Raw genomic sequence first — 24,401 nt, 5'->3', positions numbered from 1 at the left:
TATCCCAAGGTCACAGAGCTACTCTAATAAATCGTGGGAGTAGACCCAAAGTCTCCTGACTACAAGTCATGCTCATGTAATACACCACATTCTACCACTGAATTGATTTGATACGAATTGTTCAAGTTTTTGACACTGCATACCAAAAAGGAGGGAAAAATGCTCTCTTTGAATTAGTTGTTTTCTTCCTCACCTTTTACAGAACTGATGACTTCATATGTAAGCTTGTTTGCTGAAAGCAGCACAAATTTTTGATGAATATAAATCATCTGTTGTGGATTAAAAAATAATTTCTGCTGTAATAACAAAAATCTCTTCATTCTTTTTCTTTTATTTTGGTGATAATTCAACTCCTAACTTCAGTCGATAAGGATGGATACTGCCCAAGAGTAAATGAGAAACACAGTTCTAGTAAGAGCTCAGGAAAAAGCTGATTTGTGTGTCAGAGTCAAGGTGTCCCAGAGCTATAAACAGAAAATGTATGATGAATGAGGTTAAGAGGGAAAGGAAGAAATGTCCATGTGTGAAGGGGGGCAGGGTGAGATTTGAAATTCCAGATGTATATGCTTAGCAGATTTTGGGGTGGATTTTAAAGGGATAAAGACTAATGCACATAAATTAAAAAAAGCAAAAGATCAAGAGCCAGTAATCAGAGAAGTCAGAGGCTGAAGAAGCAGCCTACTTGAAGTGCAGTCAAAATGCAGTGATGATTATTGTAAGCAAAGAACAGGAACAAAGAGAAGATTACAGTATAGGGACCGAATCTGTAAATCAGACGTATTTGGTGATCTTTCATGCCTTTTTTTTTTTCATTTTGGAATCCTCCTGCTATAGTAGGAAGATCCTTTCTCACACAAATAATTCAAGCCATTTAGTATTCCAAGAGGTTCCCAGTAAGGTACTACCAGCAAAGCTGAAATTTGAAATATATATAAATATAAATATAAATATTAATACACACACACACATATACACAATATCTAGATTTATCTGTGAGGTTGGTGGATGATGAGGGGTCGTATCAACCAATCATTTACACATGTGAGATGTTAAGACCTCTGAGATTCCAGTCAGTCAACAGACATATGGGGTAGATACTGAGTGTGGACCATGGTGGGGCATAGCCCCAAGAAGACATCTGTTCCTGTCACTCACTTGGTGACCTTGGGTCATTTACTTCAATTCTCGAAGGCCCTATATTCTTATCTGTAAAATGTGGATAACATGACATATCTCATAGAGTTGTTATGAGGATGAAAAGGTCAGAAAGATGAAGCAGCACAGAGCCTGGCATATATGAGCCCTTACCTGAAATTGATGACCACTGTGTTCTTTCAGAAAGGCCCTGTTGCCAGCCCCCTCACACATGCTATCTCCTCTGGCACCGCACAGCACATCAACATTGCCTTTCCCCAGTGACGACCCCTCTCAAGTCCTGCAGCCTGAGACCTCAGAATTGTTCTGGTTATACTGCTCTTCTATGAATTTTGTCAGAGCAAACCAACCTTCTCGGAGCATTTTCACATATAAGCTTAGAGCACAGTCTATTTTTCTTCTACAACTGAGGATTCATCCTGGATTTTTCAAATACATAAAACTCCAGATAGAACTCCAAACAAGGGGATCCCTGGGTGGCTCAGCAGTTTAGTGCCTGCCTTTGGCCCAGGGCGTGATCCTGGAGTCCTGGGATCGAGTCCCACGTCAGGCTCCCGGCATGGAGCCTGCTTCTCCCTCCTCCTGTTTCTCTGCCCCCCCCCCCTCTCATAAATAAATAAACAAATAAATCTTTTAAAAAAAAGAACTCCAAACAAAAGGTGATGAAAGGAGATATTTTGATAATCCATGGTATGATAACATTACACTGAATACCATCTGCTGTAAATACTTCAGCCTTCTGCGGTGTCCAGATGAAAGAAATGTGTCAGGCTGTGCTTCTTCAGTGGGTAACTCTGGAAAGTTTTGCTAAACTTTCATCCAAAATAGGAAGAACCTACCTCCTCTGGGTTGAAGAAAGTTGCTGTCTGTAACATTGCTGGGGTAACACTGCCCTTTTTATCTGAAGGAATGAAGTTTCCGTTTGATCATAATGGTGAAGCAGCAAACACTCACCCTCAAAATTCTGCACTGAACTCTTTACTCATATAGGAGATCCTAGTTTCTATGTTGTTTTATTCCTTTGCCAAATGCTAATGGTTTGAAATCCAAAACAGATGAAGCTAATTAATAGCAGTTACATATTTTCAAGAAGCTTTCAATTTGGTTATTGCAGATTCTCTGAGACATTGCTTTCTTTAGTTTATACAAAACAGCATTGATATAAAAAAGGATTTACTTTACATATACACTCACTCTCTCTCTCACACACACACACACACACACACACAAATCTTGCTCTCATTTCACTCATACAGTCTGTACTTCAAGTAGAAAATTTTCATTCAGCTTGAGGAGATGCCTTTTGTTTGTTTTGTGGAGCAGATCTGGTGATGTGTTTTCTCTGTTTTGTGGGATATGATTCATAATTCCTGGGTTTCTGCCTCCCTGCTCGCAGGACACCTGCTTCTCCCTCTCCCTCTGCCTGTCTCCACTGATCATGCGTGCTCGCTCTCTCTTGCTCTCTCTCTCTTAAACAAATAAATAAAATCCTAAAAATGAATACTACTTCTAATAAATAACACACAGAGTGAGCATAAAGGTGGACATGCAGGCCTGCTAGACCTGGCTGGAGACCCCCTCCCTCATGCCTGTGTTTGTTGTCTTCCCCTTGTGCTGCTGGCTGCAGAGGTGCATGACCTCCTAGGGAGGAAGGAGGCCCATGGAGGAGCCACCCTGGCTCCTGAAAGACCCCGTGAACGAGTTCAGTCTCCAATCTGAACAGCCACTCAGTGCTGTCAGGTGGGGCAATCTGTGCTGACGCAGTACTGACATTGGGGGAGTCACTTGGTAATTCAGCAATGTGGATCACCAAATTAACTGAAATAGTTATCAGTCTACTAGTTTTAAATGACCAATGGACGCCTGCCTGGAGCAGTCTGAAGGGCGTGTGGTTATTGATCTCGGGGTCCTGAGTTTGAGTCCCACATCGGGCACAGAGTTTCCTTAAAAAAAAAAAGAAAAGAAAAGCACAAGTATTTTAAAATGCCCCAAGTCAATAAGGCTCCCACCGCTGAGCTGGCCCGTGGTGGGATGGATCCTCCCACCTTCTCCTTCAGCTGCTGAGCCCTGAGCACAGATAGTGCCCGAGCTGATAAACAGACCAGATCCTCCCTCTCGGAGCTCATGCTCCAGGGGGGAAGATGGACAAAATACGGAAAAATATCAGGAATGGAAAGAGCAAATTGCTCCCTAGAAAGAGAGCCTGGTGCTTCCCTGGGTCCTGAGCTCTGGAGGTGAGGCTGTGACAAACTGTGGGGCTTTGACAAACGCAGCAGCTGGGGCTCCAGGGGGCCACTGAGGGGAGGAGGTGAAGACCCACTGCCTCGCCAGGATCACAGCCTGGGAAGGAGGCAGAAGGGGGCATGAAGCCAGCTCTGTGTCCTCCGTTGGGGGCCAAGGCTGCCCCTCCCCTTTGTCAGGGGGCTGAGAAAAGGTTGTGTGGATGGAACTGGCTACAGTCATGGGGATGTGATGGGGTGGGGGTGGGCATTGACAGCCCAGACAGGAGGCATTCCAGCACGTTCCAGTCTGAGGAAGAGCCCAGGTCGGGTGACCCACTGGGTGCACCGCTGTCCACAGCTCACCCAGTGGAAATGACGGAATGGCCCGTAACACACGACAGGCAGGGTTTCAGGATAAGGACAGCCTCACACCTTCTAGGCCAAGACTCCCACACCTACTGTAGGGTTTGCCTTGGATTCAGGAGCCTAGGATTGTGGGAAGCTATTGCCCATCCCTGCCCCGGTGGGACTGTCATCTTCTGGGCCTCCAGAATGAGGGTAATGGTGCCCACGTGTGTGCACACAGGGACCTTGTGGGCCTGGACGCATGTACACACCAAGGAAGAACATGTGGTGGGAGGTATTGCCTGCACGTGACACCCACCTCCAATGTCACAGATATGATGCCACAGTGGCGTGGGGACATCTGGAGGAAGCACCTGCTAGGATAATCCCTATCCCACAGGCAAGAGGCAGACTATCCCCGACAGGCACAACGGCTTCTCCGGGGTGAAAACCAGGGAAGAATGGAAAGTTGTGTCTGAACCCAGGTGTGTTTCCAGGCTGGGGCCCTGGCTGCACATAGTCTTGCCCTGGGGCCTGTAGACAGGGGTGCGGTTGTGTCACTGTGTGCACACAGGCCATTGCCTGCAGGGGGGGGGGGGGCCGTTGGCAGCCCCGAGCGCTGCTCCTGAAGCTCCCTCCAGGAGTGGACTCAGGGAGGGGGTCCCAGGCAGTGAGGTCACTTCTTTCACAACAGAGGCCAACAGAACTTGGAACCCCTGTACCCGGGCCCCCACATTCTAGTGCAGCCCCACCTCAGGCTCACTTTCAGGAGACTTCTGCTACTGAAAGATGTTCCCTGATGGCTTTCCCAGTTTTGAGCAACACCAGGAACCCCAGGGATGCGGCTGCTTCGAATGCTGGAGACGCTGGTGCCACCGTCAAACCCAACGCCTCAGGGAGCTTTTCAGGAGGCGCTGTAGGGTAATACAGAGCAGGCCAGGCCAGGCCACCTGTGCCAGCCATCCTGGGCAGCCCCATCCCCTCCTCTTCAGTTTCAGGGAACCAGGGATGTGTGGGCAGGTCGCATCCAGGCTGGAGGACCTTGCAGGGCAGCAGGTTCCCCGGTGACCCCTTCAGGGTCACCCTGATGTCACGGTGGGCAGGGTGGAAACAGGATTCCTGAGGTGCCTCTTACATGACCCGGAGTTAACCCAAGGCCCTGCAGCCGCATCCCTTTGCTCTCCTTGGGGGAGGTGTGTGCCAACTGTGCTGTGGTGTGTCTGCAATGGAGTCAGCTGGGTGTGCGGCCCAGCCGAGGCGGCCACACCGGGCGCTGAGGCCTCCTGCCTGGCTGCCGCACACGGTCTTTACAGAGCTCCACATGGGACAAGGGGTGGCGGCGGAGGCGGGAGGAAGAGGACATCCCCCACACCCCGGTGGTGATCAGGAAGGAGCCCAGCACAGCTAACGGAGACCTGCAAGGGTTCAAGGTGAGTGCAGGGGCTGGGGCCACCCGACACCCAGGGCCCCGATGCAGCAGGAAGGGCCCCAGGTCCCAGAAGCCAGCCTGCTGCTCCCCTCGGCTCCCCCCTAGACTCCTGCTGCTACAGGAGTCTGGATTCCCCTCCTCCCCAAACTTGCCCCCATGGCCCTGCCCCTGCCTGGGCCAGATGCAGAGTCCCTGTGCACAGATTTGTAGGAATATCAGAATAGAGCCTTCAGGGGATGCCTGGTCGCCCAGTGGTTTAGAGCCTGCCTTCCGCCCAGGCCCTGATCCTGGAGACCCAGGATCGAGTTCTGCCTCGGGCTCTCTGAATGCGGACTGCTTCTACCTCTGTCTGTGTGTCTGCCCCCCCACCTGTGTGTGTGTGTCTCTCATGAATAAATAATAAAAACTTTTTTTATAATGCTTTCTTTTAAATATTTTATTTATTTATTCACGAGAGACAAAGAGAGAGAGGCAGAGACACAAGCAGAGGGAGAAGCAGGCTCCATGCAGGGAGCCTGATGTCAGACTGGATCCTGGGTCCCCAGGATCACGCCCTGGGCTGAAGGCAGTGCTAAACCACTGACCCACCCGGGCTGCCCATAAAAACTTTTTAAGAAGAGACACACCATGTCTCATCGCATGCGGTCTCCAGTAGTTTGCACTGTGCTATGCTTTCTCCTAACTGGTGCTCCCAGGAGGCCCCATTGGCCTGACGTCCTTCCCCACCTTCTCCAAGGCTTGAGCATGGTCCTGGTGAGTTGGGAGACTTTTCCCCAAAGGGACACGGGGCTCACTGTACTATGTCTATCGCTCTGCAGTTAGGTTGTGAAGGAGCGCATCCCTGCCCCCGCTCCCGGGGTCGGGCACAGGGGCCTCGTGTGCTGCACAACATGTCAGAAGGCCAGTTGGTTCCCACAGCCACTGAGCCCTTCACTGATGCAGGACTTCGATGCGATTCCCTTCTGTTGCCAAATCACAGGGCGGTGCTGAACATCCTGCAGCCCTCACACCCTGGGCCCTCCCACCCAAGGAAAGGTCTCCGGGTTGGCACCTCGAGAGAGGGGCGTGTGGTCAAATTCAAGGGGTGAAGCCGTTAATGCAGGGAGGTGCTGTCAAAACTCAGCTGACAAGCGGCCCTGGGATACTGACCCCTCCCATTTGAGATCCTTGTATTGATCCAAATTTTTTTGAAAATTTATCCTCTAAAACTATTTCTTTATTGGATAGTCTGTCAGTTTAAGAGACAGACAGCAGGAAGCAGAAGAGGGAGACACAGGCTCCTCAAGCACACTCTGCCCCAAGCGCAGAGCCTGCCAGGGGTGGGATCTCAGGATGCTGAGACCATGACCTGAGCCACAACTGAGAGTCAGATGCTAAGTGACTGAGCCGCAGGCGTCAAGCCCCGTGTCCCTGCTGTGGGCACTCCTTCCCCCCCCCCCCGCCCCCTGCAGCCACTGAGAGCTCGGGCTGTGGTCTGCGCTCCAACTCCCAGGTCTCCTGGAGGCTACAGTGCAGGCTGCACATCCCCTCTGTCCCACCTCAGGCTGAAAGGGCCTCAGCCCTGAGGAAGAATCGGATCTGCCCAACCACCCCCAGCCGGAGGGAGCTGCTGGAGCAGCAGGTAGAAGAACTGGTGCCCGCCTTGCTGCGCTTTGATAACCTGTCCATATTTGAATTCCTTAACTATTTGGTGGAATATGGCACCCCTGAAGAGGTGCTGGACCTGCTGTTTGCAAAGTGAGCACTCTGACCCTCCACAGCCCAGTGGGATGGGCCACCTACTGGTTGGGAGTCTTGGGGAATGTTGCTTAACTTCCCGGCCCCTTGGGCTGCTCCTCTGACTGGAGAAGAGTCACACAGGGCCTAGTCGGGTCCTGTAGGGCAGCCCCCGGTGCCTGGCCTGTGGCAGGTCGGCTAGAGGGGCTGTGCTTGTGCTCATCAGTCGTCTTCTCTCCCCATGACAAAGCCTGTGCCGCCTCCTCACCGTCACCAGGGTCTTGAGCTGGCCTGTTTTGCCATTGAAAGGGAGTTTTGAGTCCATCTGGGGTCTATATCCTGGGGCATTCGGAGTAGGGGTCCCTGGGGACACCTGGGCGCCCAGGCCCACTCGGATATCAGCCATGGGCCTGGCCGGAGCCCTTTCATTCCTCAAGCATTCAGGAAGTGCCAGCAGGTGCAGGTGCTTCTCCAGGAGCTGCCCGTGGCCACAGGCACAGAGCTGACGGCCCCCCAGGGTTCTGGACTAGTTGGGGTTCAGAGGTGACAGCAGCTATGAGGAGAGATCGGGTCCACAGGACGATTCATGTGATGCCCCCTGCCCTCCTCTAGATATCGATACATCGTAGCTTCCTGCAAGAACGAAGGAATCCTGGACCAGTGGGAAATGTGAGTGAGCTCTGGACCATGCAGGGGAGCCTTCCCTCTCCAGGAGGGCCGCGAGGGGGCTGTGGGTTGGAGGGGCTGCTCGACCCTTCACCCCACACGTCTGCAATTCCTGTGACAGGGTAAGGGTCTAAGGCCCCTTCAGGAAAAGAGCAAAGGAGAGCCGTGGGTGGGGTGTCGGCTTTGTGGGAGAGCACTGGGACACCAAAGGGTGACCTCCTCCATGCCCATCCCCCCAACCCTCTGTCTGCCCCACACCTGGGACCCAGAGCAGAGGGTGTGGGGAGCATCGCACTCACCAATCTGGTGGCACCTGGACCCGGGTGCACGGCAGGTGCTCAGGAGAGCCAGTGAGGGCTCACGGACCAGACGGCCCCCGCCCCGTGGGAGATTAGAGTCAGTGGAAGGACACCCCTTGGGGGCCCCTCATGAGTGAGGCAGGGCAGACCCACTGGAGGGAAGTTTCCCCAGGAAAAACAGTGATGGTCACACTGCTGGTCATGGGCTCCCATGCACAGAGGCTTTGTGCCAGCCCCTCCTCAGCGAGCAGGGCTGTGGCAGACTGGACCGCCAGGTGACAGGTGGACAAGGAGCAGCACTGGCCTCCGACAGCCCTGCATGGGAGGCCGAGGGCCCCGGTTCCTGCAGGGCTTCCCCGGGACACCTCTGCGTGAGGGAGCTCTGTCTTCTGACGCCTCTGCCCACCTGTCCCTCCCCAGCACCATGTCCTCCTTCCTGACCATCTGGCTGGACTACTATGAGGAGGACTTCCACGATCCCCCAGAATTTCCTGCCCTGACAAAGCTGCTGAACTTCACGGGGCAGTACTTGCCAGGCTCAGTGCTCGACTGTCGTGCCGTGTGTTACCTTTGGCGTTTCAGAAATCTCCATCAAGCGGAGTTTGTGGGTGGAGGTGAGGAGGACTGGGGTGGCCGAGTTGGGGACAGGGTGGGTCACACAGATCAAGCCTCCGTGTTGCTGGGCCGGAGCAGTGGGTAGGCTCACACCCCATCCCCACGGGCTGCAGTCTGGGGAGACCTCCCAGGGCTCTTGCACTCACACACATTGAGCGGTGGGAAGAGTGTCCTTGATTTGAGAGGGACGTGGAAAGTCCATCCTGGTGATGATACTTTGTCTTCTTGGAGATGATACTCTGTCTTTGGACCCTGAGCAACACCCTGAACCACCCCAGGAGCACGCCCGAGCTCCGACGGTGGGGCCTGCTGCACCTTTAGGGTCTGAGGGGATGGAGCTGGTCCCAGCTGCTGGAGCTGAGAGCTTGGCCCAAGCCATGATGCCAGCTGCTGTGTTCAAGCCAAGATACGTGGTCAGACCTCTGAATCACTGTCCTGACCTGGAAGAGCTACCTGCAACCCTAGGAGACCTGGAGGCCAAATGGGCCCCACCACCGGCTATCGAGCTCATCGATGTGCCGGAGCAGCCGCCTCACTCAGTGGAGCAACCGGCTTCAGACCCCGAGCAACACCCTGAACCACCCCAAGAGCCCGCCTGAGCCCTGACTGTGGGGGCTGCTGCACCTTCAGGGTCTGAGGTGATGGAGCTGGTCCCAGCTGCTGGAGCTGAGGGCTTGGCCCAAACCGTGATGCCAGCTGCTGTGTTCAGGCCAAGGTATGTGGTGGTCAGATCTCTGAATCCCTGTCCCGACCTGGAAGAGCCACCTGCACCCTTGGGAGCCCTGGAAGCCGAACGGGCCCCACCACCAGCTATTGAGGTCATTGATGTGCTGGAGCAGCCACCTCACTCAGGGGAGCAACTGGCTTCGGACCCCGAGCAACACCCTGAACCATCGTGGCAAGAGCCCCGCCCCGAGGCTGACTGTGGGGCCTGCTGAAGCTCCTGGGCCTGAGGTGATCGAGCCGGTCCCAGCTGCTGGTGCTGAAAGCTAAGCCTGGGCTGAGATGCCAGCTGCTGAGGTCAAGCCAAAGTACCTGGGGGTCATACCTTTGATTCACTGTCCCGACCTGGAGGAGCCACCTGCTTCTTGGCCACCCCAGAAGGAGGAGCATGTCCCGGTGCCGGCTCTCGAGTTCATCGAAGGGCTGGACTGCCACCTGCCTCAGTGGAGCCACCAGCCTTGGCCCCCGAGCAGCAGCTTGTGATGGCTGCAGCACAATTGAAGCCTTCCCCTCCCCTTTCATTGTGCTGTTTCTGTATTTTGTGTTTTTTGTAAACCTCTATAATTGCTTCATAAATTTTATTTGTAATAAAGGATAAGTTAACTTTGTAAAAATTGACTCTGTTGCTTTTAAATTATACATCGTGGTACTTTAGGTCCATTCATACTTCGAAACTCATTCTATGAGGCTAGCATCACCTTAATTCCAAAACCAAAGACCCCACCAAAAAGGAGAATTATAGACCTATATCCCCGATGAACATGGATGCAAACATTCTCAACAAGATATGAGCCAACAGGATCCAACAATACATTAAGAAGATTACTGGCCATGACCAAGTGGGATTTATCCCCAGGATGCAAGGCTGGTTCAACACTCGTAAAGCAGTCAATGGGATGGATCACATCAACAAGAGAAGAAACAAGAACCAGATGATCCTCTCAATAGATGCAGAGAAAGCATTTGACAAAATACAGCATCCATTCCTGATCAAAACTCTTGAGACTGTAGTGATAGACGGAACATTCCTCAACATCTTCAAAGCCAACTACGAAAAGCCCATAGCAAATATCATTCCCAATGGGGAAACACTGGGAGCCTTTCCACTAAGATCAGGAATACGACAGGGACGTACACTCTCACCATGGCTACTCAACATAGTACTAGAAGTCCTAGCTTCATCAATTGGGCAGCAAAAAGAAATAATAGGCATTCAAATTGGCAAAGAAGAGGTCAAACTCTCCCTCATTGCAGATGACATGATATTGTACCTAGAAAACCCAAAAGACTCCACCCCAAGATTGCTAGAACTCATACAGGAAATTCAGCGGCGTGGCAGGATACCAAATCAATGCCCAGAAATCAGTGGCATGTCTATACACTAACAATGAGACTGAAGAAAGAGTAATTAAGGAGTCATTCCCATTGACAATTGCACCCAAAAGGATGAGATACCTAGGAATACACCTAACCAAAGAGGTAAAGGATCCCTACTCGAAAAACTACAGAACACGTCTGAAAGAAATTGAGGAGGACACAAAGAGATGGAAAACTATTCCATACTCATGGATTTGAAGAATTCATTTATTGGGAAAATGTCAACGTGACCCAGGGCAATTTACACATTGAACGCAATCCCTATCAAAATACCATGGACTTTCTTCAGAGAGTTGGAACAAATCATCTGAAGATTAGTGTGGAATCAGAAAAGACCCCAAGTAGCCAGGGGAATATTAAAAAAGAAAACCAGAGCCGGGGCATCACAATGCTGGATGTCAAGTTGTACTACAAAGCTGTGGTCATCAAGACAGTGTGGTCCTGGCACAAAAACAGACACAGAGATCAATGGAACAGAACAGAGAATCCAGAAGTGGACCCTCAACTCTATGGTCAGCTAATATTCGACAAAGCAGGAAACACCATCCACTGGAACAAAGTCTCTTCAATAAATGCTGCTGGGAACATTGGACAGCCACACACAGAGGAATGAAACTGGACCATTCTCTCACACCACCGTACACAAAGAGAAACTCAAAGTGGATGAAAGATCTAAATGTGAGACAGGAAGCCATCAAAATCCTAGAGGAGAACACAGGCAGCACCCTTCTTGAACTTGGCCAGAGCAACTTCTTGCAAGATACATCCATGAAGGCCAGGGAAACAAGAGCCAAAATGAATCACTGGGACTTCATCAAGATGAGAAGCTTCTGCACAGCAAAAGAAACGCTCAACAAAACTAAAAGACAACCCACAGAATGGGAGAAGATATTTGTAAATGACCCATCAGATAAAGGGCCAGTGTCCAAGATCTCTAAAGAACTTATTCAACTCTACAGCAAAGAAACCAACAATCCAATCATGAAATGGGCAAAAGACCTGAACGGAAATGTCACAGAGGAAGACATAGACATGGCCAACACGCACATGAGACAATGTTCCGCATCACTGGCCATCAGGGAAACACAACTCAAAAGCACAATGAGATCCCACCTCACACCAGTGAGAATGGTGAACATTAAGAAGACATGAAACAACAAATGTTGGAGACGATGTGGAGAAAGGGGAACCCTCCTGCACTGTGGGTGGGAGTGTGACCTGGTGCAGCCACTCTGGAAAACTGTGTGGAGCTTCCTCAAAGAGTTCAAAATAGAGCTGCCCTGCGACCCAGCAATTCCACTGCTGGGGATTTACTCCAAAGATACGGATGCAGTGAAACGCCAGGACACCTGCACCCCGATCATTATAGCGGCAATGTCCACAATAGCCACACTGTGGAAGGAGCCTCGGTGCCCATCGACAGATGAATGGATAAAGAAGATGTGTTCTACCTATGTAATGGAGTATTACTCAGCCAATAGAAATGACAAATACCCACTATTTGCTTCGACGTGGAGGGACCTAGAGGGTATTATGTTGAATGAAATAAGTCAATGGGAGAAGGACAAACATCATATGGTCTCATTCATTTGGGGAATATAAAAATTAGTGACAGGAAATAAAGAGAAAGGAGAGAAAATGAGTGAAAATATCGGTGAGGGTGACAAAACATGAGAGACACCTAACTCTGGGAAATGAACAAGGGGTAGTGGAAGGGGAAGTGGGTGGGGGGTTGGGGTGACTGGGTGATTGGAACTGAGGAGGGCACTTGGTGGGATGAGCACTGGGTGTTATGGTACATGGCAGCAAACTGAACTCCAATAAACAAAATCTTAAAAAAAAAAGGGTGAGGGATCCCTGGGCGGCACAGCAGTTTGGCGCCTGCCTTTGGTCCAGGGCGCAACCCTGGAGACCCGGGATCGAGTCCCACATCGGGCTCCTGGCGCATGGAGCCTGCTTCTCCCTCTGCTTGTGTCTCTGCCTCTCTCTCTCTCTGTGACTATCATAAATAAATTAAAAAAAAAAGGGTGAACCCACAGTGCCTGGCCCTGCATCTCCACAGTGTTGGGAGCAGCGTGGGGGGAGCGGGACACCGGCCACCCGCTCTCCTCCTGCTGCTACTGCGTGGGCTCTGCTTCCTTTCCTTGTGCTGGGCCCGGGGAGCGGGTTCTGGGCCGGCTGCTTCTGAGGAGGGCGGGGGGGGGGGGGCTCGGCTTCATCTCTCTTGCACACCCGCGCTTGTGCTCTCGCTTGGTGTGTGTGTGCGTCTGCCAGCTGCAAGGCCCTGTCGGGAAGACCAGACTGGGGCTCTTGGTCGGCGCTGCTGGATGTGGGGACACCTTCCCGAGTAGGCCACAGACGCAGCAGGAACTGTCCTCCCACGTCCTCTGTGGGGCCTGGTCCTTGTTGGGGAGCTGACCGGGTGCCCTCAGGAGACACTACCACGGCCTTTCCTCCTGCCTCTCCTCTGCCTGTGGGGCCTGAGCCACCCCAGGCCCGCAGGCCGCATGCCCGCTGCTCTGTGGGGCTGTCAGCTGGCAGGTTTCCTGGGACCTTCCCTTGGTGGCTGTCCTGGAGGCTGAGGAGGACTCCTTTCTAGGCGATGGCCCCCTTCAAATGGCTTGAGTAGGTGGGAGCTGACTCGTCAGTCGTGTGGGGGCAGGTTTGTGGCTCGAGGTGGCCAGAAATGGGTGGGGATGCCCGAATATGTCCGAAGCAGCCCCTGGGAAGCATTGGGTAGCTCTCGTGCGGTCGAAGGAGGTGCAGACACCAGATGGCTGGGAGGAGCGTCGCCAAGGGGGCCCAGAGATCTGCCCCCATAGTTGGGCCGGAGCCTGTTGCTGGAGCTGCTGAGACCCATCCTCAGGGTCCCCAGGATTTGCACACCTGTCCCATGTCCCAGGGCTCTCATGGCATGCACGTGTGTGAGAACCGGTCTCGATGGTCTCGTCGGGGTCTCCTGGTGTGACGAGGTGGGGCATGCACCGTACCCCAGCTACTCGGGAGACTGGGGAGCCATGGACTCCATGGTCCGTCATCTTCTCTGACGTCGTTTTCAGTGTTGTGTTTTGGCCCACTCCGCCTGCCGTGGCAGCGGCTCACCAGCGTCAGAGTGGCGGGCTGGGGCACTGGGCCATGCGGCCGATGGCAGGCCGTCCTCGTGGGTGTCCTCTGCCCATTGCTGCTGGCCTGGGCCCTGGAGCCGGTGCAGCCTGTGTGTCTTCTCTCTCCAGACGCGGCTGCCACAGATTGGCCAGTGAGCTCCATCAGCTGAGGTCCGCGGAGACCAGTGCCCACCCACGAAGTCCCCTCTCCAGTGTTGGTTTGCAGTAAATCTGTATTTAAGCACTTAAGCATCTGTGTGTGTCTCTTGCTTCTGAGACTCTTCTCTGCATGTGTGCTTTTCCGGAACTCCAGCCATGAGGTCCCTGACTCACGGACAAAGCAGATGCCAAAGTAGGGGATTCCTCAGTGTCTTCTGAACTGTGTCTGCTCTAACCTGTGGTTTTCAGAAATCTGATGAGCTTTCAAGAAAAAAGAATTGTGGTTGCAGAGCTGACATGGGTTTCCAGCAGGTTCTGAAAAGCTGAAGTGAGCACAGGATCCCGAAGCTTCAGCCAGAGGACACACCCCCACACCCCATGGAGCGAGTCTCGCCCTGCGGTGCTGGGCTCACCCATCTGCCTGCACCCTCCAGGGCACAGCACGTTGGCCGCACCCTAGTCCCGGGGACCGTGCTTGTGGTCAGGCTCTAGCGACGCTTCTCAAGTGAATGGAGGAGGCGTGGTGGCATTAGTGCACAAGTGCCCAGGACCAGAGATTATCTGCCAGGGAGGAAAGGCCCCATCTTTCAACAGTTTGCCCCAAAACGTGTGGGAGGGAGAACAGTCTCCATGTTCTACGTAGAAAGGAAGTGTCCGGGAGGTGGCAGTTGCGGTGTGGAGAGGAGTGTGCCCAGGACTGCCCACCTGAGGACAGACCCACAGCCACCCGGGTCTGCCCCACTGGCAGGGTGGCGCTCCCGTGGGCCTCCCGCTGGCACCTGTCCCAGCTTCGGTGGGTGTGGGGGGTAACACCGACATTTCAGGCTCTGCTCCCCACTCAGCTCAAGCCTCTGGTGCTCTCCCTGGGTGTGATTCTTTTTTATTTTTATTTTGGAACATCAATGGGAAAAATGTTATGTCTTTAATTTTTGCTAATATCTAATTGGGATTTAGCCTTCCCATCAGTTAGGAAACATGTGTCAGTTCCTTTTTTTTTCCTTTGTAAATTGACTTTTTATTGGTGTTCAATTTGCCAACATATAGAATAACACCCAGTGCTCACCCCATCAAGTGCCCCCATCAGTGCCCATCACCCAGTCACCCCCAACCCCGCCCACCTCCACTTCCCCCACCCCTAGTTCCTTTCCTGGATGTGATTCTTGAGGGCTGGCTGGCCTCCAGAGGTCAGCTTGTGTGCAGCCCGACAGCTGCCCTGGCCTGCCCTCTGCCGCTGAGCCCAGACATGGGTACGGCCTTGTGTGTTCCCCTTGCCCTGAGGGGACCAGGCCCACGGACACTGGAGCCCAAGCTGGGGGGGCACATGGTGAGTCAGTGTCAACCCGCCTGTCCCGGCAGGCACAGCAGCCTGGTGGGGCTGTCCCGGCTGGGTGGTCTCCCATCTGGCTAGCATGGAGGACGAAACCAGGCCGGGCCTCCCGCCTTCTCTGTCATGCTGCTTCCCACGCTGTGTAGCCAGAGCCGGATGCACTCGGGGACGTTTCAATGCAAACACGGTGTGAGGGCCACAGAGGAAGGGATGACCCTGAGGCTGGAGCTGGACCGCCCACCCCGCATGCTGCTCCAGTGGGGCCTCCCTGCCTCTGCCATCCGTGTGGCACAGGCCTGGTACTGGCAGACGCTCTGCAGGTCGGGGGGTAGGCCCCTGGCGTCATTTGCCATCCTATCCCCAACAGCCCAGGTGCTTCTCCCCGAGGAGGAGTCCTGGTGTGGGTATAGTGCTGGGGCGGCTGGCAGTCTGGGGCAGGCTCTCCTGCAGGGCAGGTGGTTGGGAAGCTGCCCAGGTCGGGGCCATCCTGTGGCCTGGGGCGGGGTCTCCTGGCAGCCCGCAGCAGGGGCCTAGGAGCCCTCCACCATGTGCCTGGCCTGCAGAGGGTCTGGGTTGGCAGGTGCCATGGAGGGGCTGCCAAACAGGAGCTCGTGCTTGAGCTCAAAGGCATAGGAGCCCCGGGGGCCACCTGTCAGCTGTCCGGTGGTCTGGGGGGCCTGGGACAGGAGACCTCAGGCTGGCGGGTCCCCAGTGAAGAGCTCTGCTGCAGAAGCAGCCACAGGGCTGCGGGAGAGTGGCCAGGTGGGGCCCCACACAGCTCTGGGGTCCTCCTTCACCCAGGGTGCTCCGGATCCCTGCCATTTCAACCCCCAGGCAGTTGGGCATCTGGCGAACATGTTGCATGTAAGGTTTGGCGGAAGCCCGCTGTTGCATGTAGGGAGATGGCCTCTGGTGGGGAAGGTGCCAGCACTCGGCCCCGCCTCCTGACTCCCTGCACCCCTGACCTCAGCCTCCCACAGCAGCTGCTGTAAAGTCCAGGGGATACCTGCTGGCTCAGGGCTGCCCTGCGGCCCGGGCGCCCTGTTTCTCTGGCTGGGTGTGTCAGCCCTCTGGGTCACTCATATGTGGAATTTAAGAAATGAAACTGATGGGCATGGGGAAGAGAAGGAAAAATACAATGAGATAAAAACAGAGCAGGAGGCAAACCATAAGAGACGCTTAATCATAGGAAACAAAGTGACAGTCACTGGAGGGGAGGTGGGTGGTGGATCAGGTACCTGGGGGATGGGCATTAAGGAGGGCATGTGAAGTGATGAGCACTAGATGTTATATGCAACTGATGAATCACTACATTCTACCCCAGTCTCATACTACACTATATGTTAACCAACTTGAATTTGAATACAATCTAAAAAAAAGAATGAAAAAAATCACACATTCTTGTGTACAGTGAAGAAAGAACTCTGCATCCAATTAAAAAAGCAGTAATGGGGCACTCGCTATGTGCATCATCAGTTACCAAGAACTTGCTCACCACCATCTTTCAGGTATTAACAAATCACAATTTCTAAGCTTTTTATTAAATCAGGGACTTCCACTTCCTGAGAAGATACATACATACATACATGGTGCAAGCCAAAGCCTCGATCCCAACAACCAGAAAAGATGTGCTCCTGGCGATAGTCAGGAAGCTGTCAGATGACCAGAGCTAGGTAAAGGATCCATGCAGAGGACAGAGAGCGCTTCACTGGGGAGGCTGATGATGGGGCACCATTTTGTCCCCAGGCCACTTGCCGATTCAGGACATCAGCTCCACTGGGATAAGAGGACACCATCACCATACAGTGACACACTGGAAACTCAAGGAGGCCCAAATGCAAGGCTGACATTCCCACAGGACGTGTGCTTTGGGAAGGTGGGAGGTGAAGGGGACGGGACCGAGCGAAGCTTATCGTGGCCTCGCAGTACCTACGGGATGAGCCTCTGCTAGCGAGAACGGGTCTCCCACAAACACAGACCCACCCACGTGGGAGCTTCCAGATGACTAAGCTGCATGGGGCAGAAGAAGACCAAGTATGACACTCCAAATCCCTGAAAGGACTAGCGTAGTGCTTGTGAGGCCTTCCAGTGCTGAGGACAAAGAGCCTGCTTCTGACTAGTGGGTCTCAATCAAAACACAGAGTGTCCACAGGGGAAAAACAGGGAAAAATTACAGGGGCACTGAAGGCCAGCTCAATGCACCAAAGAGAAGAAGGGACTATCGACCAACTAAATAAACCATCTGGCCCTCGATGTTCTTTCATTCACTGTGTTATGCACACATCCAAAGAATTACCAGAAACATACACGGGAAGGAAAATGCAACCAATAATTCAGAATAAAAATAAGCAAAGACCGTGAAGTAAGTAAGATCATGCTGGTAAGAAAAACAGGTAACAAGATGGACAGAAGTGGATGCAACAAATGGAGAACTGAATGAGAAAAGTGTAATGCATATGAAGAAATCACATGGATATTCTAGACCTATAAAATAAACTATCTTTCACCAAGCATTCATCGATGGCTTAACAGAAAACTCGGATGGCATAGGAAAGGACAAGATTGGTGAGTTCTGAGATAGAGCAAACAGACAATACCAAAACTGGAGAGCAAGCAGAAGAAGCAATGAAAAGAACAGAAGACACACGGTCCACAGCAAAAGGCCCATCATACTTGAACTTGAGGTCCCAGGAAAAGAGGGACAGAGATAGAAGCAATATCCAGAGAGAGAACAGCCAAGGATCCCAAACTGCAGAAAGACACCAATTCCCACATTCAAGAGGCAGAATGAAAACACATGTGCGCTTACAGGCACACACAGCACACGCATGCACATATACACACAGGCACGCATCACACACAGGTCACGTGATCATCACAATACAGAAAAACAAAAACAAAAAGGAAATCCTAAAAGCAGCTGTGGCTGGGGATGGGGGTTGGGAAGAGACACCCCCTTCAAAAGAACAATAGGTTGTGTAGAAACACAATAGGGGAAAATCAAGTTCTGGCCATTTGAGGTTTGGAGGGAGACTGGAGGAAAAGAGTATATTTGAATCAGATTTTTAAAAAAACCTTTTAGGTAACGTATTGAGTAGTTTGCTAAGTATTCAAAAATTTACAACATGTTATTTAAATTTCACAACTTTCTGAACTAAATATGATTACTTCCTTTTACACATAGAAACTCTAAGCTTCTTGCCAAAGGCCTCACAATTCCCACGTCACAGAACAAAGACACAAGCCCAGAGCTGTCTGAAACGATGGTGATGCTCGCAGTTTGCTACCACAGTGCTTCATCCAAAGAGAAGGAGGCATGAGCATTAGTGGAATGATGTAAGAGTTATAATATGCAAAGATTAAGGAGCAGAAAATAAAGGGGGTGGGGGCCAACTCAAAGTTGCAGGGGACAGAGAATAGAGCGGTGTAACAAAGTTAAAGTGACAAGTAAACAGGAAAACCGTGAACCACGCTTGCTTGACGCAGTGAGCGAGAGCGATGGAAACACGGCATTTGATCAAATCACACTATTTACTTTTTTTCTCACTCTGCTAACAGCTTAACCATGGATATAATGATACAATACGATTGAATTTTAAAACACGTATGGGGTTTCACTGCATAATCTTAATGAATTCTCAGAAGACAACTCAGTATATCAAGTGGTGAAATCACTAATAGAAAAAATATAAATCTTTTTTTAATAGCTAAATTATACAACAAGAGAATAACTATGACAATTTCATCAACATTGCAATGGATTAAAAAACTACAAAACCATATACTGAAATACAAAAATTCTCAAATTCCCAAATGAGTAACTATGAAAGTTCATGATGCGCAAAATACCAACCGTGAAATTAGCATTTTTTAAATACATAAAAGTAGAGGATAAATCATGGAATAAAGGCTTCATTATTTTAACCTACCTCCAAGCCATAAACATGTAAGAATATGTTGGCAGGAAGAGACTGGAAAAACAGCTCTTACCGGGACCACCCAAGGGAAATAGTCCTGAAGTCACATAGCACGGCCTCAACCATCGGACCTAGGCACCGAACCCGTCACAATACACAAGAGCAGGACACTGCAGGGGGTTCAAGATTCACTCGCACCCTAGTAACTCACGTGAGGAAACGTAAATGCGGCTGGTCCTGATTAACCTGCTCCATCCGAATGACCTGCAGACAGACTGGACAGAGGAGAGGACGGACACAGGGAAAGAGACTTTCGGGTTCCTCAGACCAGTAAAAGAAAAGTCCCAATGACCAAACCTCGTGGGACACGGCCCAGGCACCATCTGGACAGGTGGTTCTGACATTACAGAACATCGGGGCTCAGGAGACGATGGAATCTCCCAAACCCATCCAGTTCAACAAACTCCAATTCAGACTCGCTACGAATGTGACAGCCTAAATCTGTCTTGATGTTACAGATAATCCTGGACACGAATATTAAGTCCCTCCTTGAAGCCCTTTGTTACTCAGAGTTAAGACGTCTGCAGTCCACCATTTGCCCTGACAAGCTGCCCTCTGGGATGCCACTGTGGCCTCTGTCCTTTTCACCTGACCTGCAGCAGGAGGACCGCCAAAGGCTTGCTCCTCTACCCCGCACCCCGTCTCCACACCCGCTGGAGGTGCAGGCGGCAGCTACAGGCCACCCCACCTCTCGAAGGAGTACCTTCAGGCCTGGCCTCTGTCTTTCCTTCTGCAAGTGCTTCCTTCCCCGTCCACACCTCCACCTGGACATCTATCTGAGAGTATTGCCAACCCAACATCTCTCAGTTCCCGAAAGCTGTCTTCTCCACATCACTTAAAGGTACCCGCATGCACTCAGCCCACTTCTTTCCTGATCCCTCCCCCTCTCCCATCCCACAATCCATCTTTCAGGCCGTGCCGTGGGCTCTGCCTTCAGGGTTGACCGTCTGCCTGGCCACTCTTAGCACCCGGTTCCACACCACCATCATCTCTTCCTGGAACCAGATCTTTTCAGCGCTCTCCCTGCTCCAGTGCGTTCCGTCTGCCACAACCTTCTGACTCAGACCATGACCTCCACACACTCTTAGGGCACGTGAAGAATTTTGAAAGACAGCAGTTAGGTCCAGATGGTTTATAGGTGTCGATTCCTGATCCCTGGCTCAGCTAGTCCTTCCTGTCCCTGAAAGCTGACGGAAGCTCCTGAGGTAGCACCCGATGCCATTTCGCCTTCACCACATCCTACCCCATCACTGCTTTTCTGTCACTTACCAGAACGAAGGCCTCCTCCTTGCTCCTCCTGTACTGTGCTCCAGAGTGAGTGGTAAAAGGCACTGGAACACCACAGAATCCCCTGTTAACCGCAAAGCCTTTCTAAAGTCAAGGCGTCACTAAGCCTGGGACAGAACATCCGGTCTTTCCTTCTTTGCGTTCATTTCCATAAAAAGAGAATGACATCAGACACACGCCACCTAGCCTAAATTCATCTGTCCTGAATTCAGGGACAGTGACGATGGGATCGTGAGAGGGGTGGCGGTTCCTGCTGATAGATCCTGCCTCCTCAATCCCGAAGGATCATCAGGGAAGGACGTCAAGCTGACTGGGAGCCACGCACAAAGAGAACAGGAAAGAAAGGCTGGAGACAGTGGAAACTCAACTCACTGAGGCAGAAAGCTCACGGGAAAGATCTATACTGTCTCTAAGCATGGAATTACCTCAGGTTTTGCTTTAAAAAAAAAGAAGAAAATAATCCTGGGAAATAATTCACACACCCTATCTACAAAGTCACAATGCTGAGTCAGGAGCCAGAGCCCGCCCACTCACACATGCCTCGGTCTCAGTTATGTATTTTCTGTGATATTTCAAGGAGGAAGAGGTGAAAGATGCTACATGAATTTCCAGTAGACCCATTTTAAGTCAGTAAAAGAATCATTTCTCAGAACTGATATATATATATATATATATACACACACACACACATATATATAAAAACCACATATATATGTTCAATATTATATAACATAAGATATATCTTTTCTTAAACATTTATTCAAACTTAGAGGAACAGTATCATTAAGTTTTTACACAAAGAATATTGGGTACTATAAATTTTTACTAAGGACATATATCTACCCCCTCATCAGGAAGGTAAGCACCTTCCTGCTTATTCATTCCTAGCATGCCCTTGTTAACATTACATGAACTTCTAAAACAGTGTAATTCATCGACTGTAATGACATACTATAAACATATATAATATACAAACAACATACCTAATAATCATTCAAACGTCATTTCGAAGCCCCACAGCATATCATTTATGTTTACTATTAATTTCCACCAGACTTTACATCACCCTGGTCATAGTATTCATTCATGGGTACATGAACTGAAATTTTATAAACTCTCTCTCCATCTTGCTAAGAGAGGCATCCCAATGGCATTATATTTCATGTTTAAAAATTACCAATCATACTATTAATTTTGCCGTTTATATCAATTGTGCATCAGTACTATTTATAATAACAATTCTTTCTGACCGATTTTCACACTTAGAATACTGTAGCCAAAGACACTAAAACTTTAGAAACCTTACTTCCATGTGTATATATACCAGTCTGTATATGTACACACATACACACAGAAAAATGACAGAATACTTATTAAAACATCTTCCCATTATAAAACCCATAAAATAAAATCTATGGAGGAAATGACAGAGACAGGAGTTCAAGAAGAAAAGCAAATATAATTGTTCTGACAGTGAAAAGAGAGAGCTCAGTCAGGTAAAGTTCAAAGGGATGATAGTGAGCATCAAATTATCATGGTAGTAACGTTCTATTGGATACATATTCAATAGTGAGATACAAAATACTTTTACAAGGTCAACTTTTCCCATACACTTGTAGAAAACCCCATCCTGTACTATTGATACTTGAGATGAAAATGTTTGAGGTCCAACTTAAAAATGGGGAGGGGGTGATAGTTTTGACAAATTATGGAGGGAGATCTTGAGCACTCTGCTGAAGCACAACTAGTGTGATTGCTTGCACAAAGAACACAAGTGTCGCACCACCACCGTCATGGCCCTGCAAGACAGAGTGGCTGCTCAACCTTTCATAAAGCCCTCGTTCCCTCATGCAAGGGTCACAGCCACAGTGGCCCTGCTCAGTGAAGCCAACGTCCCAATGTCTTCCCACTTCAGAATTGGCACCTCTGTATTCCCTCCACCTGGAATGCTCTTTGACATAACCCCTCTCATAATTCAAGATTCTACTCTAAATGCCTCAGAAAGAATGCTCGGACTTTTAGTTTGGTTATGTGTGTATTACGGTACTCTGCATGGTAATATTTTGTGTCATTTCTTACAACTGCATGGGAGTCTACAACTATCTCAAAGAAAAGTCTTTACAAAACCCTCTGGGGCTGCCTTCTGCAACAGATCTATCTGCAATGCTAACCTCTGCCATGACTCCCCCCCACCCCTCGTCACTTCCTTGCCTGTCACCCAACATCATTCCTCCATAGTACCCACTGCTTTCTGAAATTACTGATTGGCTCACTCCTCTATTTCCTGAGACCCCACAAGGAAGTCATCTCCAGAAATACAGAGTCCTTGTCTTGCTCATCACTCTCTCCCAGGACTTAAAATGAGGCTGGGCCTCAGGAAGCTTTCACTAGATGAAAATGCACGAGGCAGAGGTGATACCCAGTGACAGGACAGGAAGACCTGACATCACTCTGCTGTGACATGTTACATACTTAACCTCATGTAGTTCACTCCTTAGGAGAATTCTGGAAGAAAGAGTAATTTTCCATATTTGTAGTTGAGTGAATGGAGCGTAAGAGGTTAAATAACTTGGCCGACGCTGCATCGGCCATCAGGTTGGCCATTAGGAAGTACTGATGAAGTACTTCATCAGGAAGTAATGGTGTTGTTCAAAGTCAGGTACTAGAGATTAATAAGCCTACACAGAGCTTTCCTCACCACAAGCCCCTCACAGGGCTTTCCATTTATTGCCTCAATTGATCCTCACGATAGTCTACATCTGATCACATCAGGGGTTCAGACCACGAAACCAGGCTCGGAGAGTCAAGGAGGTTTGTTCAAGCAAGTACAGCTGCTGTGGAACACAGGGAACTCAGGGGCTGCGACCCCAGCTCCAGCTCCCCCGGAATCCCACGCGTGTACAGACGACAGACAGAGATTTAAAGGAATGCACACAAGGTCACGCAGCTGGATGGACAAAAGGCTGAATTAAGAGTAGGCCAACGACCTATTAGTCAAATGAGCTTTCCAGCCTGGCGTATCGTGCCACTGTCAAACACTTGAAAGTTTACATTTATTGCAGACTTTCAGAGATAAGATCAAGATTTTTATAATGAACATTAGCCATGCTACTGAAAACATAAGTAGACCGAGGTAAGAGACAGCCGACACGGAATACATGTGCTTATGGCCACCGTACACCATGCATACTCACTGCTCCAGAATATGACAAAAATCTAACTGCATGCATGTTGGGCTTTGATCTCTACAGGGTATAATCTTACTTAGGAATATTTAGTATTATTTCATAACATTTTCCTATCTATGGACAAACAGATCATTACAAATCAGGATGAAAACTGTTCATGACTCTGAAAGCTCTACATCTCTAGGGGAAGAAAATGCGTCAGAAACAGAAAAATCTTATACACTGTATGTATCCATGTGCTCTCTGATAAATACAAAAGATTTTCTCACCAAAAGAGCACGACACTTCAATGTACTTGCACAAGGCTCACATATGTCTTAAAATAATGAACAATCAGAAACTGAAGAACAATAGTAAGTTCCAACAAAAATAACAGATACAGCGTGTATCTGACTTTACTTTGTCTCTACCAATACTGGGGGGAACACTCTTTAATGGGGTGGCCGTTTCCCAGTTAACACTGTTCAAACCCGAACAGCAAAACTTTGGTTGAACAGCCAAAGTCAGGTCTCTACCCTAGAGGATCATACAATGTTAATGATAGGAAGTTTTCTATTTTCCTTCCCTCATCGCAGAAATAAAAAGTTGTGAGGAAAACAAAAGTTACTTATGGTATCCAAAACTCGGATAATGCTAGATTTAACATATGTTTATGCTGCATTCTGCAACTAAAACAATTTGCATTGAAAATGTCGAGTAGGTATTTCTCTCTATCACTACAACTATAAACCGGACAGGATAAATCAGACCACTGTGACAGTTCAAGTGGAGAATTTAGGAGCAGAAAAAAGAAAGATTTTCAGCAATATATG

General features: G+C 50.1%; 1 protein-coding gene and 1 long non-coding RNA gene across 5 annotated transcripts in view; one reads left to right on the top strand and one right to left on the bottom strand.

Moving 5' to 3' along the window:
* LOC140611764 (uncharacterized) overlaps positions 1–24,401 on the bottom strand; it is a 90,228-nt gene that overhangs the window by 39,339 nt on the left and 26,488 nt on the right. The gene's annotated exons all lie outside the window — the stretch shown is intronic.
* On the top strand, positions 3,758–12,733 carry LOC140611557 (uncharacterized). The gene is made up of 8 exons (XM_072788227.1): positions 3,758–3,764; positions 4,123–4,207; positions 4,535–4,643; positions 5,036–5,152; positions 6,695–6,888; positions 7,480–7,536; positions 8,253–8,446; positions 8,679–12,733. Exons 1-8 carry the CDS (start codon positions 3,758–3,760, stop codon positions 9,044–9,046), a joined length of 1,131 nt encoding a protein of 376 aa, XP_072644328.1. The 3' UTR covers positions 9,047–12,733.

Source organism: Canis lupus, chromosome 20 (genome assembly GCF_048164855.1).
Source record: "Canis lupus baileyi chromosome 20, mCanLup2.hap1, whole genome shotgun sequence".
NCBI lineage: Eukaryota > Metazoa > Chordata > Mammalia > Carnivora > Canidae > Canis > Canis lupus.
This window is presented reverse-complemented; position numbering and strand designations above follow the sequence as displayed.